We start from the raw sequence: 24591 nt of genomic DNA, 5'->3' as shown, positions 1-24591 counted from the left end.
ACATCTCATATAATTTATTGATGTTCTACTGAATGCCTATCATTTCCACACCATCATAAAGTTGAAAAGTCTTAAGTCAAGGACTATCTGTACAGTCAATACAATAGGCAGAATTCTAAAATGGCCCCAAGATTCCCTGGTGTATATACACCTTCTTCCAATTACTCTATCAAATACTAATTTAGGTGCTGCTATAAAGGGATTTTTTTAGATGTAATTAATGTCCCAAATCAGTTGACCTCAAAATACGGAGATTATCCACGTGGGCCTGACATAATCACGAGTCTTTAATCTGTGTCTACAAATCAGCAACAGAGGAACTATAGATCAGGCTCAGAAGATGACCCTGAGCCACAAATGAGACAGAAGTCCTAGCCAAAACCTTGATTTCAGCTGTGTGAGATTCTGAGCAGAGAACCCAGCCATGCATGCCAGACCTTTGACCCATAGAAACAGTGAAATAATAAATTTGTGGGGCTTTTTCTTCAGACACAAAGTTTGGGGTAATTTGTTACCCAGCAAAAGAAAACTAATACAGTTGGAAAAGGCTAATTAGAACAATGTATAGAACTTACCCAGTTCAGAAACCTTAAAATCTTCTCATTTAAGCACAGAGGTAAAGAACATCCAAAACTGCATAGTAAAATAAATGAGGACTCTATTGTACACTCAGAGCACCCATAACTTTTCCTTTGTAACACCTGCTGTCACCATGATGCTTTCCTCAGTGCTCACAGTGAATAGTAGCTTTTTGATAAATATTTCAAATAAATGAATTATAACAGGTCATTTTATTTCAAGTTAAGATATAAAAGTGATTCACCTTATAACTCCTTGAAACCTCACAACTTCAAGATAGAAAACCCTATTTGATATTATTAAGAAAGTATGTATTAAACTACCACTTCTAAGTGTTATAAATAGAACTAATTATATTTCTACCAGTGAAGGACCAAAGACAAGACTACATATTATTACCTTGCTTTCTTCCCCTTGTCTCAGTCTTCCAGGACTTGGAGGAACTGAAGGTCGCTTTCTACCCTTTTCCTGCTGGAAAAGGTCCTGTAACCTATGGTGAAAAGCAAAATAAAGACCAAAAAATAATAATAACAACACATATATATGTACATATGTATGGTTTTGTTTCTAGCACCTTGAATGATGTTTATAAATTTTACCTTTACAAATTTAAATCACAATACTTAACTTTTCCTATTTGGATTGCAAAACAACTTCTTTAAAGTTGTATTATAACTAAGCTTTTGTCGTATATAATCAACTAACCAAGAGCTCTTCTGATATGACTGTGGTTATAAAAGAAGAATAGCAAATTATTAAAAAGAAAAATATTTCTAAAAATAAATATTTAAATAAAGTTATAAGATAAATATATTAATAGATTTGAAATTCCTGGCCCCAAAACCAATAATCACTCATGGCATACTAATTCAGTTAAATTTGACTCAACAGCACACACATTCAAAGAAAAATATTTCTAAAAATAAATATTTAAATAAAGTTATAAGATAAATATATTAATATATTTGAAATTCCTGGCCCAAAAACCAATAATCACTCATGGCATACTAATTCAGTTAAATTTGACTCAACAGCACACACATTTGAAACAGCATTGTTTCAAACTCTATTCAAAACAGCATTGAAGGCTGTTCCTATCTTTGGTGTTTATGTCTTCACAAACTAAAGATTAGAACATATATTTTAAAGGATAAAGGGGAAAGGAGGGCGACAGAAAACAAAAGCTTCTATAGCGTGATAGTAAAATGAAACACCCATAATCAATAAAGACTTTTAAGTTAAAAAGTATCACGGCAGAGCAAATTTGACAATAATATTAAAGAAAACTAGACCACAAAATCATACCTGTTATTCCAAGCTTGTAGCACTTCACAGAGACTTTGCTTCTTGGCAATGAGTGACTCAAAGACTGACTGCAGTTGCTGAGGGGTATCTACAGAGGAAGACATGAGCCTTGCCTGCATCTTCTCAATCCAGTTCTTAAACTCGCCTTCTTCCATCTACAAGGAACAGAAACAATTTCAGTAAACTGAGACACTAGTAAGTTAGTAATTAACTTTTGAAATTTCTGTCAAAGAAATGAATTACCTCTTTTTGTGCAAAGATATCTTCCATTTTTTCCTCTCTTGTTTTGCTAAACGTATCAGTTTTCAAAGATGTAAGTCTTTCATCAACAGCAAGATATACCTGAGAAACTCTAATAATATAGAGAAAATTACACACTCTAGAAAAGGTGGTATCAAATCTCACACAAATAGGAAAAAAAAAATGTTACATACAAAACTATAACTGAAATATGTTTTACCTAATTAAGAATCACATATAATTCTGCAGAGAAAAAACAACCTGAAAGAATGTACTTCAAAATTTTAACAGTTGTTATATCTAAGACAGTTTGACTTCTTTTTTAATACTTTTCTGTAGTGTCTCTGTTTTTCTTTTTTGACACCAAGCATATATAACAATTAGAAAAATACATTTCTAGTAATTAGACAGTTTTCAAAGAAAATTAATGAACAAACTTGATACTTTAGAATAGCTGTAGATTATAGACAAACACCAAACAAAAAAAGGATGATCAAAGAATTAAAACTTACTTTTGAAAGAAGTCCTTCAGATCCTGAAGAAGGGACACTTTTAATGGGGCCTGACGTTTAATGAATATTTTGGGGAGTGGAACACATACTTCAAGAAGCCGAATGGGAGAATAACTGAGGGAGAAAATACAAGTAACAGTAGAAAAATCAGAAATATTTTAATATTATAGCTGTATCAATGACAATTAACTAAATCCTATGAAAAATAAGAGAAAATAAAGTTTCTATAAGATGGCATTTTAAAACAATCATAAAGATACTGAATTTAACTTTCAACCACTATGAATATCCTCCCCAATTTTGGAGGGAGTTTCCTTGTTTTTTCACTGCACTGTGGTGCCACCATTTACCTCCTGAGGCTATCATCATCTGCTATAAAAACAAAAAGAGATCTTGATATAAACCTTCTCTATGAATGAAGAAAGGGATTCCTTCCTATAATTAGCTTAAACGTAGATATTCATTATCTTCCCAGCTCCTGAGAATTCTTCATGAATCTTTAATTTCCTTTGCACCTGAGGGTTTATGTTAGCTAGTAAAAGATACACCCCATCTAGCCTCCAGATTCACGGTTAAAAGCTCTTGCTTAAAAGAAGGAAATAAGCTCTAGTTAGCAAATATTACCTATTACATGCCAGACAGTTTTAGGTGCTGAGGATATAGCACTACACACAAGCCAAAATTCCTGTTCTCATGATTCAAAAATAACAAGTTTGGGATAATAAACAAAACAAATATTTAAAATATATATCAGATGGTAAGTGCTATGGAGAAAAATAAAGCAAGAAAGAGACACAGGAAGTGCTAGGGGTAAAGGTTGTCAGGGCAGGTGAAGTCTGAACAGACCTGCAGGAAGTAAGGATACAGCAGTCAGATATCTGGGGAATGAGCAATTCTGAGAAGGAAGAACAATCACAAGGCTCCCAGGCAGGAGCCTACCTGACATACGAGAGGCCCAGCCAGGAGGCCAGCAAGGCTGCAGCAGGGTGAGTGAGGGGTGAGTAGTAGGAGATGAGAACAGCAAGGCCCTGGGCAGCCAGAGCATGGAGGAGCTTATGGGACAGTAAATGAACTCTGGCTTTCATTCAGGATGAAACAGACACCTTTTGGAGTGTCTAGAGCAGAGAAGCGACCTGAGCTGATTTTCCTTTAACAGGATCACTCTGACTGCTGTGTTGAGAACAGGCTACAGAGGCAAGGCCAAAGGGAGACTGGTTGAGGCTACTACAATAATCTAGGTAAAAGGGACAGAGGCTCAGCCCAAAGTGGTATTACTTGGAGGCAGTAGAAAGTGTTAAGATTCTGGATTTATTCTGAAGGCAGAGCCTGAAGGCTTTCTCCACGATGGTAACTATCTACTCTTTGAACTTGGAATGTTAGGTCTATCACAGAATGATATTTTATTATCTTTATACTAGTTAATGTCTTAGCAAAAATTCTGACAGACTTTCAGATGACTAAACAATGATTCAGAATGAGGCTGCTACTACAAGATCGACCAGAGTTCAAACCATAACTCCATCACTTGCTAGCTCTCTAAGTGGACTATTATAAGCTCTGTAAGTGAAGATAATAATAATACCTATTTCCTAGGATAAGGAGTAAATAAAATAATACTATAAGCTCTCAGAAGAGTCTGGCCCTCTCCTTTTGCACAGGTGCAGATAGGGAATAACACATACCCACAAATTAATTCATGTAGTAATAGTGGAAACGTTACAAAGCCTTCAAAGGATTATGTGATCACGTACAACATCCCTTTGACTTCTTACCTGAAAGATGCCACCATCTGGTTATAGGAGAAATACTGGTGATAATCATGGTGGATAGAGTGACCACATGGCTCAGCATTGGCTCTACGAGTGTACTGGTGCCCATAAAACCTGAGTTCAAGGTATTTTGCAAATGACATAGACCAGGACTCATTGGAAAGAGCAACAACTGGTGTTACCTGGAATTCAGCAAAAATAGTTTGTTATATAATTACATACTGAGAATCTCTTTTTTTAAAAAAAAATGTATTTTCTTTTCTAATATAATCAATATATTCTGACTGTAGAAAACTTGGAAAAGAACAAAAGTTCAAAGGTATGTAGAACTGTGGGTGGTGGGAGAGAGCAGCATTACCATTAATCCCATCACCAACACCAATATACTAATATATGTTTACTTTCTTTTTATACATGAATACATATACATAGTTTATTTGTAAATAAAAACTCTTCTCCTATAATTAGTTTCATAACTTTATCTTTTTTACTTAGCAATATATCGTGAATATTTTCCCACATAAATATTCTGGTACAACTTTTTAAATGGCCTCAGGCCGGCCCGGTGGCGCACTGGATAGTGCGCCGCTTGGGAAGGGCGGCGGCGCTCCTGCGCGAGGGTTCGGATCCCACATACAGACCGGTTCCCGCTCACTGGCTGAGCGAGGCGCGGGGGCAACACCGAGGGTTGCGATCCCGTTGCCGGTCCCGGTCCAGTATGGGGGCGACACTGAGGGTTGCAATCCGTTGCCGGACACGGAAAAAAAAAGACAAAAAAATAAAAATAAAATAAATGGCCTCAAAGTATCCTATGAACATATATTTAACCAATCCCTACTGATATGCATTTAAGACATTAAAATTTTTTCCTTATTTGGATGATGCTCTAATGAACATCCTTGTATATAAAAATAAAATAAATGGCCTCAAAGTATCCTATTATATGAACATATATTTAACCAATCCCTACTGATAGGCATTTAAGACATTAAAATTTTTTCCTTATTTGGATGATGCTCTAATGAACATCCTTGTATATACATACTTAGAAACAGCCACAATTATTTCCTTGGAATAAATTAATAAAGGTGGGAATTGGTAGGTCAAAGGGCATGAACATTTATATGATCTTTGATACTTTTTGTCACACTGCCTTCCAAAACAGGATACTGGTTTACACAATCTCCAACAGTATTTGAGAATACTGATTTCTCTACTTTCTTACCAATCCTAGGAATTAAAAATCTTTGAAATGTGATTTCTTGAAAAAAGTTAAAGGCATTTTTACTGGTTTCACTTATATTTCAACTACTAATGAGTAAAATTTATTTGTACATGTTTACTGGCCATTTGTATTAAATTGCTTTGTCATGTCCTTTGCCCATTTTTCTATTATCATGGCTTATAGAAATTTAAAATTAAGTACATTTATGTTTGGTCATATTATGTTGTAACTTTCCTTGACACTAGAAGTTTTTCATTTTTGTGTAACAGTACAATTTTTCCTTTCTGGCATAACCCCAAAAGAAGTTTTTAAAATAAAGTGCAAAGCATGCAAGATATAAAGATCAAATTTAAGTTATTCCTTCATGCAATGGCAGATCTACAGAGTTCACATACTCTACAACAAAATATTACCATCTATCTAACAGGAACTAAAGGCCTATAAAAGGAAGCATGAAAGTAAGACTGATAATTGCTAAAAATGATTTCATGCTTGTATATTTGCTGCTATAGGAGCAAATAACTTTAATTTTGCCCTTCTCAACCACTGATATTAATACAGGGCACACTATTATTTTATCTATAATTCTTATATGTGCCATCCAAAAGCACACTCCAAAATAAGCCAACTAAGATAGAATGAAGTTAAATCTGGTACATACTCACTGCAAAAAATTTGAATAAAAATTATATATTGAAAACATAATATTGGCAAATACCAAATATTTGCCCCAAGTTAGAAAAGTAAAGAAAGGCACAGAAGAAATAAAACACACGTTCTTTCCTCAAGAATGTACATGCAAACCAGTAGAGATCAATTTTAAAACCAGCGGAGATTCATTTGTATCTCTTAAGATAGCAACATTGATATAAAGTCACATCTATTATACAAATATCCTAATAAACTGTAGTTACTGCTTTCCAAATCTGTCTCTACCTCTAGAGCACAGAAGTCATTCCCTATTCTTTTTTCATTCCTAGGGCCTAGCACAGTATCTGGCATACAGGGGTGCTAAATAAATGTCTGCTGAATGAATAAACGAATATAATTGAGAACTATCAAGATACAATCTCAAGATATTTTACTGGACAAGGCAACTAACTACATTTTATTTTATGACTGATATATTCCTTAAACAGAGTTTTCAAAAAACAAATATTAGATTGAATATACACCACTGGAAGGTAAAATAATAAGAGCCCAATGATGAATAACAAATCCAAAATAATATAAACCAACTTCTCCCTAAAAAAAAAGAACTATACAAATTAAAAAAATGACATATGAAATGTTGTAACAGGGTATATTTACCTGTTTGCAGATTCTGCACCAGGAATATGTGAGAATTGTGTGTTGATATCCAGGTACTGGAGAATCCAACTCCTTCAGGATTATCTGCACACAGCCTTGGCCATGAACAAAGCGCCGAATGTGATGCACCATGGGGGTATCACAGAACATGCTAGGACACTGATAAGAAGGCCTTTGACAAATAAGAGAGTCCTTTTCACATTAAGCATGAAAAAGAGGCCATGTATAATAAATACTGGCTAATCGGAACCGTTGTCAAGGAGTGCAGCATCCTCTCTCTCTGATCTAGAGTAACGATGACCGGTGGACAATTTGTACATGGACTCATGTTGCTCTAAGCCTGCAGCTGAGCACCCTGTCTTCAACACAGTGATTGATGTTTCTATTTGTTAATCCCCTTTTACTTACCAAGCAGTTTTAAAACATCCCATTTTACACATTCAAACCCTGACATTTCTGGGGATTGTTATTTCCTATACAGGGTGCTGGTAAAGATTAAATTACTTGCGCTTTGCCATGTAGGTGGTGAGTGATAGCGTTAAGACTTAAACTGAGGTCTAGCTGATTCTGACACTTCCCCTGCCTCTCATTTGAATCGCTATAAAAGACAGACAACCTAAAAAAGGCTTATGGAGGGCAGGGTAATTAGATAGCAAAGATATGAAAAATGTACCAGATAAGACATTCCAGTTTGAATATAAAACAGATTGCTTCTTTGTATGGTATACTCTGATATATGGATGAAAGTGAGGACCATACAACACTTAACATCCAAATCATGTTTATATTTTAGGTTGAAATTCTGGGCATCAAAAATGCATTGGAATATAAGGAGAAAATCTGCTCTTACCTGAAACAGTATCTCTCTAAAAATATTCCTAATGTAAGATCATTCTTTCCATAAAATTCCATTGTTACAATCCTAAAAGAAGAAATCACTTCTTAGAAACATAAGAATTACCACACATCAAAGACATTTCATGAGACCACAAATTACAATTACTTGTTAAACGTACTTATAATAAAGTATTAAAGCAGGCAATATTCTTTGTTGTTACAGAATGTTTTCCCTCATCCAGTAAAACAAGTTTACACTAGTTACACCCTAGCATCTTTTTCACTCCAATCCATTAGTTTCTTATCAAACTATTTAATGAGGATACATAAACTATAATATTGAGTAAAACTGATTTGAGTTAGGAAGAGGTAAAAGTTTCTTTTACAAAGCCTTAAGCCCTGTCAACATAAAATGGGACTCCTGTCTCCTGCTCTCTAGTATACATTTTTACTGAGCAGAGAGAACAGCAGTTCATATTCTTGCTAAAGCACCACTTCCTAACTTTATATGTAACTTATAAATGCCCACAAATAAAGAGAGTTTGGCTATACGCCTACAGAAACCCACCTTTTATTCAAGCCTTGACCTAAAGAGTCCACAAACTTCCACAGAAAATTCCTATGGGCTCCCCCAGCCCCAAGTCTGCCTGCTGGAGCTATACCACTTCTGGAAGAATCACTGATCTCACTGCTGGAAATTAGTGTTTCTGGTGTCCAAAATTAAAACACAGAACACACTTTTCCACGGAAACAATGCTCCAAAAGAAAGGAGTTATGTTCCATAGTACTTTCTAAACTAAAGGTAAACTATGTAATGTAAAGCTATGTAAGTGTATATATGGTTTTGTGACTATCATTTGAAAAAAATAACTTATTATAAAATGTGTTTCTAGGCCAAAAAATAATAATAATAAAATGTGTTTCTATTTCTATCGATCTACTTAGAATTAAGTTTAAGCTGACAGCTTTTATAAAAATGATGCCTGAAGGAAAATCTGCCTAAACTATACATGTTATCAAAATGCCTATAAACCAGATTTTGTGTGTTAACTTTGTTGCTTTTCTAAGCACAAATTTCTCTTCTATCCCTCACATTTTTTTCACTCTTACTTAAGGTACTCTCATTTACTTTTACCCATGAACAAAAATTTCATATTTACTTCACAAGTTTAAAAGTTCTATCTATCAGTTTACATATGACCAGCAACGTGCCATGTACCTAAAATCAGGTCTTAATGGCTGTATTTTTTTTTTAATTGCTGGAATTCTATGCTGTAGCACAATAGTGTAGGGGGAGAAGAATCCTACCAAGGACTGACACAGGCACTGGGAGCATTGCTGGACTGAGCAGAAGAGCTGCTGAAGAGCACACAGAGTCTCTGGTGGTTAACAGGATTCAGACAGTCCACCTGAAAGAGAAGAAACAGATGAGCAACTGACATCGGAACACATTCCAACCCCAATGTGTGCTTCTAACATCGAACATGTTCCACTCTATCTGTAAAGCCTCCAATCCGCTGTAGGGGTTCTGGTGAAGATGTAAAACTACTACAGAAAACTAAATATAAGGAAGAAGGGCAGTTGGTTTTCGAGGGAAGATAATCCAAAAAGTTTAAGTGAAACTTAAAAATATGAAAAGATGTCTCTGTATTTTTATAAGACTGCATTAAGTTATTTTGAAAGAAAAAGTTGACTACATATATCCATATAAAACAGTCTGAACTCATGACGGGACATAACATCAATCTGAGACATCAAGAAACCTAAATTCTAAAGTATTTATTTATCTGTGTTTATGCCTGTTTTTGATGATTACAAAGGTAACACCTCTGTGTTAATATTCAAACAGTATAGAGGTACGTGAAGCTCATGAAATACATAAAGCCTCTCCTCCTTTGATGCCACCCCACCTTCCAAGCTGAGGAGCCTGACTGTATGGTTAAAAAATATCCATTAATGAAGTTTTTTCATGGTCAAAAAAAAAAATAAAACTCATTCTTTTTGCATTCTCACACATGTAAACACACACGAACACTCATGAGTGGTTTTGTAAAATGGGATGATGCTACATATATTAAAACATAACTTGTTTTTTAACGCTTAAAAATATGTCTTTATACAGGGCTTTTTACAGGTCATCAAATGAGATCCAACTAATCCTTTTACTGGGAATAATTGGAAACAATCCTTCAATAAACATCTTTGTACATATATTCTTACAAAATGCAAGCATCCTTATACAAACATGCTTAATCATTTCTGCAAAAATAGATTATAAAACGTAGGAGTCCAGGGCCAGAGGTAAATTTATGTATGTGTAAATTAATATTACCTATCACTTTCAATAAATTTATACATATATATAAGCATAAACTTGTATAAATTTATATAAAATTTATGAAAGGTGTTTTTCCACACCCTTATTAACCATGGTTCTTTTATCACTTTTTACCAATCTCACAAATAAATTATTTAGCACCACTATTATTTAGCACTTCCTTCACTACCAGTGAAAGAGAAAATCTGTTTTATTCAACAATTGCATTTTTTCATCTACAGATAGATTTGCTCATTAGTTTTATTACTACCATTATTAATAATGTGTCCATAACAAATATTCCTTAATTTGTCCTCAATTTCTACCTTAAAAAGAAAGATAAAGGCTACCGTCATAATTAAATAACAATATAAAGTGTTTTATGTTAATAAAAAAAGAAATCGAACATTTTTTTAAAACATATCCATTTCCCACAATAAGCTTCCATCTCTCACTCTCCCCGTCACTACCATGAAATGAATCAAAGATGTGTCACACCACATCCAAGTCATGCTGACAGAAATTTTAAGCATCTCCACACTTCCCCTTACCTCAGGGCTCTTCTCAGTTTACTATGAGGTCATTTTAAAATCTCAAAACCCAGTTTCATTACTTTATAATCCTACTTCACACATATTAAAGCAACATATAAACTGGCAGACTCAAAAAAATAGCATAGAAAAAGAAAATATTTAATAAATTGGCATGTAATTTGTCATATAGATTTTATCCTGCCATAGTAGTTTTTCAACACATCCTAAATTTACATGAGCATCCAAAAGTGGTCTGGCTCACCTTTGTTGACCATATTGCATCACTTGGAATCAGCCCTCTGTCTTCATCACCCTCAGTTTTGTTTACTGATTTGCCACTTGAAGTACCCGATGCATCCTTTGAATGAGCAAAAGGGTCTAGATTTTTCTGAATTCTTCCTCCTCTGGCTCGGTAATCAGCCAGCATTCTACCCAAGCTCTGGCTATCACCCAGATGCTCAGCAATTCTAGCGCTAACTAGTTCATGCGAGGGCAAGACTTGAATAGACTTGGCCTGAATACTTCCATTCATGCCCTGAAGTCCAGAGAGATCCCTGAGCAGCTGTTTCTTCCTCCTGTTCTCCATTTCTTTGAACTCTTTATTAAGGAGAGGAGACCAGTAAACCTGCTCTGCAAAATAATCTCGGGTAGAGCACCTCATCCCCTTTTCAGTTAAAAGGAAAGGTTCCCGGAATGTGATTACTGGGGAGATACAGAGGATCACATCTTTTAATTCCTGTTTAAAGGCCAAAGAATAAGTGTTTCGTTTATCTTCAGAAGAGGTGACTTCCTCAGTAACATACAATCCAGTGTCATCCTGTAGAGGGTCTCTAAAGGCTCTCATCTGGCTTTTGGGATCCTGTAGTTCATCTAGTTGCTGCAACGTCTCTGACTGCTCGTTGCCTACATCATCCTGCTGGTCATCCACATGGAGCGGCAACAATGATTCTGGTACAGATGGAAAGAAAGAACGGGGGATACCTGCCGAGCAAGCTGTTATGGCATACTCTTGATGCTTCAAAGAGGCAAGAGCCTGTGGAAGACTTTTATTTTCTTGCTCACCCTTCTCAAACAGAGTCCTTGATTCCAGCCCATTGCTGTCATCAGAGGGCAAAGACTCAGGAGGGAAGTCAGGTTCCCAGAAAAAGGAACTTCCACTGTACTGCTCTTGTGCAGCCCCCTCAGGCCCCCGTCCCTCAATCAGAGAATGGAATGAAGGGTTTTGCATTAATGTGGGAGGCATAGCAAATTCATCCATGAGGAAGGAGATCTCTAGTTGAGAATGATAAGCTACACAGATCATAAATACTAGGATCTCCTTAACTCGAGCCAGTTCATAATCAGAGCCTCCTCTAAGCTTGATTGTACAGCCTAGGTGCTGTGGACAGCCTTCAAAAAACATCAGTGTTTTGGTTTGCTCTGCAAGGAAACAAACAAAAAGTTAAGAAGGCTTAGGTGGCAATCCAGAAGTCCAGAAAGAATTAACCCATTATCTTAACATCTACAAAAGAAAACCCTTACGTGAATAAGACTACAATTGCCTATCCCCACTTAACTACTGCCAACAGATACTTCCTACTGAGTAAGCATTGCAATCCTGATGAGTTAACTCATTTCCTCAGTTTCCCAATCTCAGGTGAATCTATGCTAAATGTCACTCACCATTAGGCAACTGAAATATCTGCATATAAAATTTGTGACAAGTGCCCAGGTGTGGTTTCGTAAGCAGCTGGTCCATTGACATTACTAAATCACCTTGGGTCATCCGACTGATTCGTTCTAAAACTTGCTACAACACAAAAAAACATTATATTACAAAATTAGAGAAGAATAAAAATCTTAATTAACGTGGAAAAGTAATGGGAAAAATAACTCTCACAATGAATTTCCTTAATTTTAATAATTATATAACAAGCTTTTTTGATTCTAGATTAGTCTACACTTAGTTGCTTAGTAATCAATATGTGCCCACTAAAACAAACCGTACTCAAAAGACATTTAAGCATTATTCATTAGCACAAGATATTATGGAAAACCAAAACTTCTTAGAATTGGTCTCTATTCTGCAGAGGTAAGCTTTTCAAGGTAGAAAACATTTTCTGCTTTTTGGTGCAATTTCCCAACCAAAATAAAGAATCAACAAATACCTACTGATTAACTAATGTCCACTCCACCTTTGGTCTTGCAGACACCTAAAATAAGTGTTATATAGTCGCACACTTTTTTCCAGTCTGAGATTCTCCAGTCTTAAATAATGAAATAGATGCCATGCCTTCTATCCTACTTTCAATATATATGGTGCAGCAAGGAAATAAAGATTCCTGTATACCTACCATACATACATATAAATTTAAAAGCTGTGATTTTTTTAAATGATATAAAAATAGAGAAATGAGAACACTCACTGATTTCACATTAATGACCAAAGTAATGCCATGTTCCAGTAACATGTCCTGGGCAATCCGAGATACTGTTTTCTCAACTAGAACCAACGTGGGTCGAACATCAACTATTCGCTGAACATAATTCTTCAAGAATTCCCTTTCCTAAGCAAGAGAAACAAGAAATATTATACCTGATACAATTCAAGATACAGACATATTAAAATATTGAGATAGCTTGACTACTAATATCAATCACAGCCTAAATTTTCTTCATCCACAAATAAGTATGTAAGCAAATTAATTCAAACACAATTAAGAATCTCATTCATCATTCTAAACTGTTGATTATGCTCAAGTTTCAGGAAAAATTCCATTCTCCAACTAACTTTACTTTGAAAGATTTTCAATTCTTACCTATAATACAAAAGCCAAGAAACCAATTAGCTCAGAGGTTAAAAAACAAGAACCAAAATACCTAACCTCACAAGTCCCAAGATGAAAACAATTTCTAAGTGTTTTTACAATGGTTATGAATTCCTTCTTTTACATTCTGAAACCAACCAGAGCATCTTTTTTTCTAGGTATCTGAATAAATAACTCTCTAACTGATGTTATTTCAGCTACTTCCTAATTCCAACCTCTCGACAGATCATATTCTTCTACCTACAATAACTTTAGTTAAAGATCTAAAACAGAATACTTAATACAATTTCATCACAAAGGCTTAATTCAAAACAAATGAATATTGTAAATAAAAACTAAAGTTAAAACAACAGTTCATTAACTTTCATAAAATTTCTGGGCTCCAGACAGGAGACAACTGAAGGTGAGCATGTTTGTCACTCCTGCTCCATGTGCCCAAAGTGTCTTCTGAGCAAGACTGTATTACTGTTCACTGCCACCAGCCTATATCCTGCAATAAACCTGACTTCTTATTGAGTATATTTCTTAATGTCTTTTTATTTTGCTGATAGAAATTGTACCTTTTCAAATTCTCCCATTATTAACAAAATGGAACTTTTTCCTGAAATGTGTTAATTTCCTACTCTACTTACTAAATTGTAATTTAACAGCATTTAAAATTTTGTGTAGCTTTTATTTTGTGTATTTGATTTGATTTGTGTAGCTCCAATAAAGTATAATTAGAATAAGTTGATTTTTTAAAAGTTTCTGCACCTGGTACAGGGATGGCAAACATTCTCTCAGTTCCAACTCCAATCAACTATTTTGACTGTACTAAAGCACCACACTAAAAAGGAGGCCTGGTCCAGGCTCAGCAAGGAAAGAGCACGGAGGGTAGGCCATGAGCACAGAATGGAGCAGTGGCAGACCAACAAATCTATTACACCAGCCTTGTGAAGATGGTATAAGGTCATAGGCTAATTATTTCCGTGCCCCTTGTTTCCCATCCTCCTTTTTCTGACTATCTACCTTTCAGCTTCTTCTCTGATCGGTTATTCCACAGTGGGTGGACAAAAAGAAAAGAAAAAACTCAAATCAGCTGATACTTTCTATCAACTGAAACTGTAAAGTTTAAAAGGGCAGGAGTTAAAGGTATAATAAAACTATGTTTGAAAGCACTGATGAACAAGATGTTTTACATTATATGAATTAAACCATGTTTCTTAAGTACACACGTCTGCTCAGAGCATGAAAAGATTTTAGTCTGCTAACCTGATTCCAAGAATCAAGTGATTAAAGGGGATAAATTTAAGTATAACTTTTTCATAAACAAACATCTGTGGATTTCAATTACCCTAATTCATAAATTCCAAGACTACAATGAGGATGCATTTTACAATCAATGCAATTATGATTTAATCCTGTGAAAGTCTTCTGCTGACATTTTCTGTGAAGTCAACAAAACCCCCAGCATCAAAATATCTTAGATTCCATGAATAATAATTGTTTCTCTTTATTTCTTCTTAAGTTCCATACTAAAAAGTCATAGTAAATCAGAGCTAGAAAGGCTGATATAAATCTAGTCGAAATCCCTCATTTTTACTAACATAGCTGAATTCCAAGGAGGAAACTGCCCCAGGTAACGAAATTCGTCCACTAAGCAGAGTTTCATAAAGCACTGTGCCTTTCACTACAACTCAGTTTTTAGGAATGATAACAAACTAAAATTATCAGCATTTATAGGAGAAAAGGGGTTGGAGCAGAAAACTTAAAACCTATGCAACTTCATATCCACAGCACGAACAAAAATAATAACTGGTACCTTAAGAAAGAACTTGGACAGCCCAGCCAGACAGCTCAGGATGGCTGGAAGCTGCCTCAAGGGAAATTCGAAATGCACAGAAACAATTATACAGTACAAGTGGAAATGGAGCTCTGAGCAGCTGAGCTACCAAGAGCCATCTAGAGCAGGAGGTGTGCCTCTCTGGGGAGACAGCCCAGTAAGCAGATGCTCATTTTTAATTTCTTAAAATAGAGCCGCAAGGGTTCATGCCTGTGTGGCAGCTGAGCTGAGGCTGTTTTCTGTTCCAGTTGAGGGTTATTAACCCACTGCAGCTATTCTGAACCCCCTTGCTTAGAAAACCAACACAACTTACACCTGATGTTACTCCCGTTCGCGAAACTACGTTTAAGTTAACTGGTGTGCTAGAAACAGGTTTTAGTACAACAGACTGTATTACAAACCAGAGATTCCATTAGGGACCTGCTAAGTTAGAGAAATTCTCACAGAAAATCAATGGTCCAGATGGGAAAGGGAAACCAGTGTTTGGATTTTCACTTTTTCTTCCATGTATTCCCAGTAATGTGTTCTCTTGAACACTCTGAAACTTTAAAAATGAGTGACGGAAATTTGGGTAATCTACTTCTAAAGTGTAACACATAAAAGTGCCTTTTACAAGAAATTTTAAAAATATAACAAGAGCAATAAAGTTTCTTTCTTTGGCTATCCAATTTAATCAGCTGGAATGAGTCAAAATAATTAGGTTTGCAAGCATCATAGTATGCAAGCATCTCTCCAAATTATTACTTTCAGTAATAAGTTCATACCTGAAGCACAATAGGATCAATGCAAGTAAACTTAGTTTCTTCTCTGTAGAGATACTCAATGGAACACTTCAACAGAAGAATTTTAGGATTTTTAATACAAGAATTCATCTACAAAAAATAAACGGTTTGTTAATGTTTTTAAAAGTTTGCACTTTACAGAACTCCTTTAAATTCATACTGTTCATAATCCCCACTAATTTAAAGTATCTTTACATTAGTATTAATATACTCTCATTCTATTCTTTTGTAGTATTCTCTTACATTTTTCAAAACAAATAGTTTGTGCAGAGTGATACAAAATTCATCACAAATTGGCTTTGTTTTCTCAATACCAGTTCAATTGATTCCTCTATTCTCTTAACTATTTTTATTTCTAATGCTGTAATAAAAGATATCATGCCTGAGGCGGGGATGAGGAGTAGGACAAACTATTTTACAAACTCCAGGATATCAGCAACTTTGAAAGCATATTTTAGTCTTTCTAAAATTCAAGAAAGGTAGAAGAGAAAGAAAAGAATTAAAACGCCTCCTAAACCTATTTCTAAAAGAATAAATTCCCAGACAATCCGGGACAAACTATTTTACAAACTCCAGGATATCAGCAACTTTGAAAGCATATTTTAGTCTTTCTAAAATTCAAGAAAGGTAGAAAAGAAAAGAATTAAAACGCCTCCTAAACCTATTTCTAAAAGAATAAATTCCCAGACAATCCTAAATTGGCAAGCTGAATTGGGTAACATGAAGTTATAAAAGAAAACCTTAGAGCATCTTCAGAAGCAGAGACTCAAACAATATAACCTAACCATGCAAGTAAAGCCACAAGCAGAATAGCCTAAGCCCTGCAATTGAGGTTTCAGACTGACCAAGTTTATAGCCCCAAACTGGCAACTATATTCAGTGCTCTTTTAGCAACTACAAATTAAAGACTGTCTCTAAATATGATCAGTGGAGAAAAAGAGTCATTCAGGCATATGTTCCTACCACACCCACATACAATTTTTTTCTCAATTCCTGAGAAGGGCAAAACACATTTACATTTTAATTCCACAAACATCATTTAATTTTATTTAAAGTACTACTTTAAAGGGTAATGTGTTATTTTAATAATACTCTACGTGGAAACGTTGACTTCAGATCATTGCTATAAAAGTATTATTGAATCCAAGCATACTTTTATTTATCTGTGGCCACTAACAATTTTCAGAAGGCTTAATGCCTTATGAAAAATAAACTATTAGTCTCCACTTAGAAAAGAGTGAAAACAGGACTACAGTTCATCCATCCAGTCACTCAGGTTAGAAATCTGCCTCAGCTCTCGTTGTAACAGAATCAGTATCCCCAGAAGTGGGGCCAAGTTATCTCTATGTTTAATAAGTTCCCTTGGTGATTTTAAAGCACAGCAAGGTTCGAGAACACTGCTATAGATCAATGATTTCTCAAAATGTAATGATCAACAAATAACACTACCTGGAGTGCCTACTTTAAGTTTAGCACCCCCATAAACTCCCACTACCCTAAACCTAGTGAATGAGAAGTTCTAGGGGTTGGGCTTAGGAATCAACATTTTTAGCAAGATCCATAGGTGATCCTGATGTGTACTACACTTTGAGAATCAAAAGGCCTCAGAATAAAGTTCAAAACCCTTAATGGAATACAAAGTCCTTGCCCGTTTCTTCCACCCACATCTGCCATTTCTCATCTTACACCTTAACTCAGAGTGTCCTGATACGCCAGGTTATCTCGCCCCACTCCTTTGTGCTAGTACTAGAAAAAGGTCTCAGGGATGAGGGTAGAAATAAAAGATGAGAAGGATAACATAATAACATTAACAGTTCTGTAGCTGAGCCCTAGAAGAGAGAACAGTTTTAGAATTCTAAGCCTCTAGAAGGATTCCAGTCTGTTAGAGAAACCCTGTCTCTCTGAAATGTGGCAGGGTCAGGGAAGAAATGAGACCAGTATATTATCATTCTGTTGGTCTGGTAGCCTACCCCTCCCCCTTCCTTCTTCTGCCTGGTAAGTTCCCATTAACCAAATTCCAATCCGTTCATCAACTATGGGAGACCTTCCCTGAACCCTAAAATTTCACTCCTGTGGCAGACACTGCCAGCAGCCCCTCAATGTCCATTCTCCTTTTCTTCCATGATTAAGGTCCCTCAACTTGTTAGCTTAGCAGACAGCCATGGTTTGCTGAACTTCACTGTTGAACTGAACCACATTACCTTTTTATGTGCAATGTTCTTGGTACAAACAAAGCCATTCACAACCACAGAATCAAACTTCTTTCCACCTGGGATCTAATGGAAATTTAAGAAAACAACAAAATTCAAAGATACATCCTTAGAATCCAGTCAGATGTATGCTATAATATCTTTCCATTTTTATTTAAACTATTATGTAATCAAACAAGGACAAATAGTTCTAGGACATAGTTCTTCCTTTCAACCAATGATTAATGGCATCTAAGCATGACTGTCTGCTTTCCTTCTCCCTACTCTCTAACGTACTGTATCTGGTACTCTAAAATACTCACTGACTGAATAAATCGGTGCCATGTGTCAGTTAAAACCACTATTAAGTTAAATATTGTAAGTGAAAAATACATAGAAGTCTCTATGTATTTTTATCTAAAGAAACTGCCCACTGCTTTTCCTCAGAACAGTGACAGTAATCTGTGGAAGCAGGATTTCTCATAGATGACACGTCAAGAAGGGGAAGCAAGAAAGGAAGAAACTGTACTTGTTTGGGTTCCCAACTCATCCCCCATCCATCTCACCTCTTCTATTCACCTCTCACTTCCTGTGAGTGGGTCCCATGACTCCCAAGTGCATTGCTAACAAACAGAGCAGACAGCAAAACCTCCCACTGCTCACCGAGCACTCCTCAGGTCAATGATTCTTTTTTAGATTACCTTTAAGAGACATGTTACTATTAGACCTGCCTCATCAGTTCCTAGTATTAACTAAGCATTAGCAGAGCTCACTTTTTTGATGTGGACAAATTGACGGATATCCATGTCATCATCCTGATTCTTCACATCAGGTCGGACAGTCTGAACAACCTGGCAGACCAGTGACACAATGATGTCCCTCCAAGATGGTGACAATGAGTCATTATGGAGCAACTGCTGGAGCAGTGCCATCATGTGATTATGATTAGCTGAACTACAAAAATATTACAAAAAAGAAGTTTGTATAGTTAATACTACCTGAGATGATAATTCTGAAGGTACAAGTAGTCTAAAAAAAAAAAAATTTCAATTATGGCTCACAGACAAGATCTTCTAGGTCAATTTCATTTTTTCAGTACCTCTGTACCTTAATGATTTTGCACATAAATGAAATCTGTGAATACCTTCTACTAAGACATCCCCTTTAATTCACTGAAATAAAATTTTAACACATAAACTAAAACAGGGACAGATAAGTACAGTTTGGGACTCTGTTTTAAAACAAATTTCATCAGAAATCAGAATAGGCATTTTTTCCTAAGTAATCTTACTATTTTTGACTTTATAAAAAAGAGGAACTGTGTATATGCCTATCAAGTCATCAAAGATTACAAAAATGGAAAATTAAAAAGCTCACTGCCTTACAGCAATCTCTCCATGGCTTGCTTCTCCCCATTCTCCTCCCTTAGGAGCTCCAGGTTGTTATGATGCCATCCCAAAGGTGTGAAAGGAAGCTCTTTGGATTTTTCCTCTACCCGACGATTAAATAAGGATTCTAAGTAAAGTATAAAATAGGAAGTTATTACTTCATTGTCATGGTTTTTTTTTGTTTTTGTTTTTTTTTTTGTCTTTTTTGTCTTTTTCCGTGTCCGGCAACGGATCGCAACCCTCAGTGTTAAAAGGGTGAAAATGGATCAAGACAAAAAAGTTAGTAGATAATACACAGGTTGCAAAAAAGATGCTCACTGAATAACTGCTGAATAATGCGGCTGACTAAATGGAAAGAAAAGAGGTGTGAAATACTTACCAAATGACCTAGCCCTTTCCCCTCTTACAGTAAACAAAACCAACAAAAAAATTTTCAACAAACAGTTCTACAAACAACACAGTAAATCATGTGTCCACAACTGAGGTACAAGAACTGCACATGTCAATTATGTAAGCAGCCAGTCTATAAACTTCTAGTTGAAACTTTTCTCCCATTATCTGAGCCCTAAGCTGTGGAGTGTTGTGGACCAATTAGGAAAGTCTTTACTCCACAGTAAGCTAAGTAGGTTAGGGATAGAAAAGGCTTGTGTTCTTCTATACTCCTTTTGTGCCAAAGAAATTGATCAGCAGGGTTAGTTCTTTATCCCTTTCTGCCTACTTCTCTTTCCAGCTCCACAGAGCAAGTAGCAACCACAATTGGATGAGATCTGCCTTGGGCTTTTTGACAAATTTGACAATCCTTAATTATATATATATATATATATATATCAACACTTAATATTACATTCACAATATAGGACAGTATAAACTATGTATGCCTTTAAAAGAATAGAATTCCAATCCTATTTAAAAGCTTTTAAGTAATTATTTTCCAGATGAGAGACCTCATCTCAAGCCAAGTCCAAACTACATTCTTGGTTCTCAACATTCTCAAAATCACTATACCTATTAAAAAGCTGTCTCCATGACACTAAAATAATCAAATATATTTTCAGCACCTTTTCTGTGCCAATCCACTCGCTAGGCCCTAGGTGTATCCTCATGAACAAAAGAGACACCATCCCATGCACAGCTGCTGATAAAATTACCTTTGATGAAGGCATCACTTATAGAGAGCTGTTGTCCTCCAGTGTCAGAAATCAAACACTCTGCATACCAAGGAGAGAACAGAGAGGAGGAAGAAAAGGAGAGACATATGACTAAAACATGCCAGCATAATTACACAGAGAACACACCCACACCCAAAGTATTACTCATACTAACCCCATCACTGCCCAGCGAATTCAAGAAAGCTTTGCCTTAAAATGTCTTATACAATTGTACACACTTCATACTAAATTTAATAGACTCGAGTTTATAACTTAACTAAACTTTAGTTCGAATGTCAAATAATCTTTACCAGATCATTTTTCTCTTACCAAAACTGAACAGGTTTATGGAAATTGAGATCTTCAGTAATTTGTATAACAGGCCTAAAAGGTTACACTATTTTTCTCATATAATTGTATTATTTAACAAATAATGACTTTGTCTATACACAAGGTAGTTCACAGAGAGAAAAGGCACCTGATAAAGCAATATGAGGGTTTTTTTTATTTTCAAAAAATAAGCTATAAAACAAATTAATACAAAAGTGACACTGGCAGGGAATAAAGATATAACATGAGGATTCCTATTAGTTTGGAGTTAAGAGTTTTTTTGTTGTTGTTTTGTTTTTAACCGGTAAGGTGATCGTAACCCTCGGCACAGTGTCATCTGCACCATGCTCAGCCAGTGAGCACACCGGCCATCCCTATATAGGATCCGAACCTGCGGCCTCGGTGCTACCAGCGCCGCTCTCTCTGGAGTGAGCCACGGGGCCGGCCCTGGAGTTGAGTTTTTGTCTTCTAACCAAACACTGCCAAATTTCTTCCAGAAGGTAACTGCTTAACATACTTTGAATGCTTTTAAAATATTAAATATTTTTCTTACAAGTGAAACTTACTGTTTACTTCCCCATGAACTTTTCTCTAGATCTATGACCACACATAACTCAAATGGGGTCTTTTCTACTATGCAAATTAAACCACAGTGTGTTTTAACTTCTTTAAGGTAAAAGTTCTCCACAAAATTTTTTCAAGTTCATTTATAAACAAATGTGCTTTAAAAGTCAACATATTTATAAACCAATATGTTCATTCTTCCAACCAGCAAGCAAAGAAAATATTTTCCTTAGAAAATTCAAGTGTACCATGCCAAATACAATAAAATCAAATATGTGGATAAGATAGAAGTTATAGTTTATTTCTTCAAGATTTTCTTCAAGAATTTTAAAACTTCCTTAACTTTCCAAGAGGTGAAGTCATCAACAATTTAAAAGTGTACTTCGCACTCTGCTTTCAGCAAAATGAAACTGCCAACACTTATGTCCAGAGAAAAGATGTCCTCTATCATTACATATCCTGATTCTAACCCATGTCTATAAATTTATATTCAAAAGCATTATAATATTCTCCATGTGACTATCGTCTACAGTTAATTCTCAGACACTGTCCTTTTATACTCACCCAATTGTTCTCCATCGTTTTCCCTATTTCTGTTTTGAGGATTCCCATAAAGATGTGTATCTTACTCATGCCAGTGCTAGTCAAGCCTCCTCCTTCCCCACACCTCTCTAAACTTCTTAGTTTTAAATAAGATATACCTTTTTATTACTATAACTCTTATATGCCATTTTACCACATCTTGATAATGGCTAATACTGACAATTATGAGAAATTTATTGTAGAAATGTGAATTTGTTTCAAATTATTTTAGTGTAGATGTTTAAGTTCAAAAGCTTCTCTTTTCTCATGTTTTTAAGTTCAAAGTAGAAAGTAGCAAAGAATTAGGCAAGCATTTCAAATCTAAGTGAGAAGACAATTCAACTTTAGAGAGTTAAATGTTTAAAATTCAAACTCTAGGTGAAATCATGGAATAAAGTGCTTCATCTTTATAATAATGACTTTTCAGTTATGTCATAATAAAATCCAATAATTATTTATTTACTCCTGTATTTTTTATTTATTTACTTTTACATAAAGCCATTTTAGGGCTATAACTTAAATTGGCTTTTAATTATATCTAATAGAGTAAACCTCATCATCTATTTTAAAAAAAGGTATTTCATTTCTTATGTGCTGCTATGTTAGATTTTAGTAATAGTTTACCTTATTTTTCCTTTTACACCAAATAACTTTTTTGAATATGACCATTATTACTTTTGAGTCAGCAGACTAAAGCATCAAATGAGATAGCTAAAAATAATGAATTCATTTTGTATAAATTAGAGAAGAAACTTTTTTATAAATATAGCATATATATAATAAGCATTTTAAATTATAGTGGAAAGATGTCTTGGAATGTGTGACTGATTTTCCCCCAATCTAGTCCAAACATCTTAATAGGTTTAGTGAAATACAATGTTACTGGGTAGTAGTATAGGCAATAGTCTTTAAGATATTAAATAAAGAAAGAAAAAAGAATACAGCAGAACATCCATGTTATAAATGCAAAGAAATGCCACCTTGGAAGTTGCACATTATGGGAAGAACAGTCAGATGTAGTTCCTTTTAAAGACTATAAGCTTTAAACTGGGCACGGAAGTACTGAGGGAGAAAACAAAGTCAAAGGAACCAACCAAAAAAGGTGTGGGGAGGAGGTATGGGGAAAATGAGAGAGGGTGGAACAAAACCCACACCAAATTCCCTCAGCCATATGGGACAGAGAAAGCCAGAAGGACAGGCTCATATGGGACATGAGATCCTACTCAAGCAGAGGCTCAGCTATCCAGCCTCTGTTTGGATTCCAGATGGTGACTACCTCCTACCTTTTTGGTCAGCAGGGTGAGGGGGCACATGTGGGTACTTGGAGGGCTTCTTGATATGGAAGTTCACGTTGTCCAGCTCCACGTTCAGGCTGATGGAAGCGGCTGAGTCACTGTCCACTGTGGACTGGAAACTGCTGACTGATGTGCGCTTGCTAGGACTGGCAGAATCTTTTAGTATTGGGGAGGGGAAAGAAATATAGGGAGAGGAGGGGAGTAAAAATGGGTTTTATCAGGGTATTGGAGGAAAGGAAAAAAATGTTTTTTTAATATACAAGCCCAATGTGCAATACCAAAATGGATACAGTATTTTCATATACTTCTGTGTATACTTAATAAAATTTGAACATATATATATAAAATCAATTTTTAAAATGAAGAAATATATTGGAGGTTCTGCAGAAAGAGAGTCTGATATCAGTGAAGAGGTGAGAAAGTTGTCTACTGCATTATTAATAGCTCAGAGTTATTTTTAAGCTGCTGTAAACTAGAGAGTATGGTAACATCTGGGAAGGCCAGTTGCCTAACAAGTTGGTTTCTTAAGAAAATACTGTATCTAAGACAAGGATTGCTATCAGATATTTACATTTAGTTGGAGCCATAAATTGTAAAGTAGGATTGTTCCAATGAAACAGACGCTCATTTTATCATATAAACACAGTAATGACCCATGAAAACTTAAATGTCAGAAAGTTAAACTCACTAGCCAAATTATCGTCACCTTCTTCAGCTATCTGTTCTGTGTCACTGTCATCAAACTTTATGTCTTTAAACCAGGATGGCTCAGAGTGTCCTTCCACAGAGTTCACAGAGTCACTGTCTGGAGATGGTGTCTCAGAAAATTCTGTACTCTGAAAGGATCAAGACAGGATGTAAGCAACTGACCCACAATAGCAAAAAATGTTGATACTATCACACTAAAATTAAATTGTAACCCAATATTTAGGGGCCGGCCCGGTGGCGCACTGGATAGTGCGCCGCTTGGGAAGCGCGCGGCGCTCCCGCTGAGGGTTAGGATCCCATGTGGAGACCGGTTCCCGCTCACTGGCTGAGCGCGGTGCGGGCGCGACA

General features: G+C 35.7%; 1 protein-coding gene across 1 annotated transcript in view; it reads right to left on the bottom strand.

Moving 5' to 3' along the window:
- Positions 1-24591, bottom strand: part of LOC103599593 (1-phosphatidylinositol 3-phosphate 5-kinase-like) — a gene marked incomplete at its 5' end in the record, with an annotated part of 59192 nt that overhangs the window by 23290 nt on the left and 11311 nt on the right. Inside the window, 18 exon segments of the mRNA XM_008583744.1 lie at positions 979-1069; positions 1885-2039; positions 2128-2236; positions 2637-2750; positions 4409-4587; positions 6942-7113; positions 7792-7863; positions 9087-9187; positions 10891-12047; positions 12291-12417; positions 13034-13174; positions 16022-16129; positions 18241-18315; positions 19002-19182; positions 19614-19743; positions 20765-20824; positions 23524-23691; positions 24224-24371. Of these exon segments, the coding sequence (XP_008581966.1) occupies positions 979-1069; positions 1885-2039; positions 2128-2236; positions 2637-2750; positions 4409-4587; positions 6942-7113; positions 7792-7863; positions 9087-9187; positions 10891-12047; positions 12291-12417; positions 13034-13174; positions 16022-16129; positions 18241-18315; positions 19002-19182; positions 19614-19743; positions 20765-20824; positions 23524-23691; positions 24224-24371 (3288 nt within the window).

The sequence above is a fragment of the Galeopterus variegatus genome, unplaced genomic scaffold (genome assembly GCF_000696425.1).
Source record: "Galeopterus variegatus unplaced genomic scaffold, G_variegatus-3.0.2 Scaffold3021, whole genome shotgun sequence".
NCBI lineage: Eukaryota > Metazoa > Chordata > Mammalia > Dermoptera > Cynocephalidae > Galeopterus > Galeopterus variegatus.
This window is presented reverse-complemented; position numbering and strand designations above follow the sequence as displayed.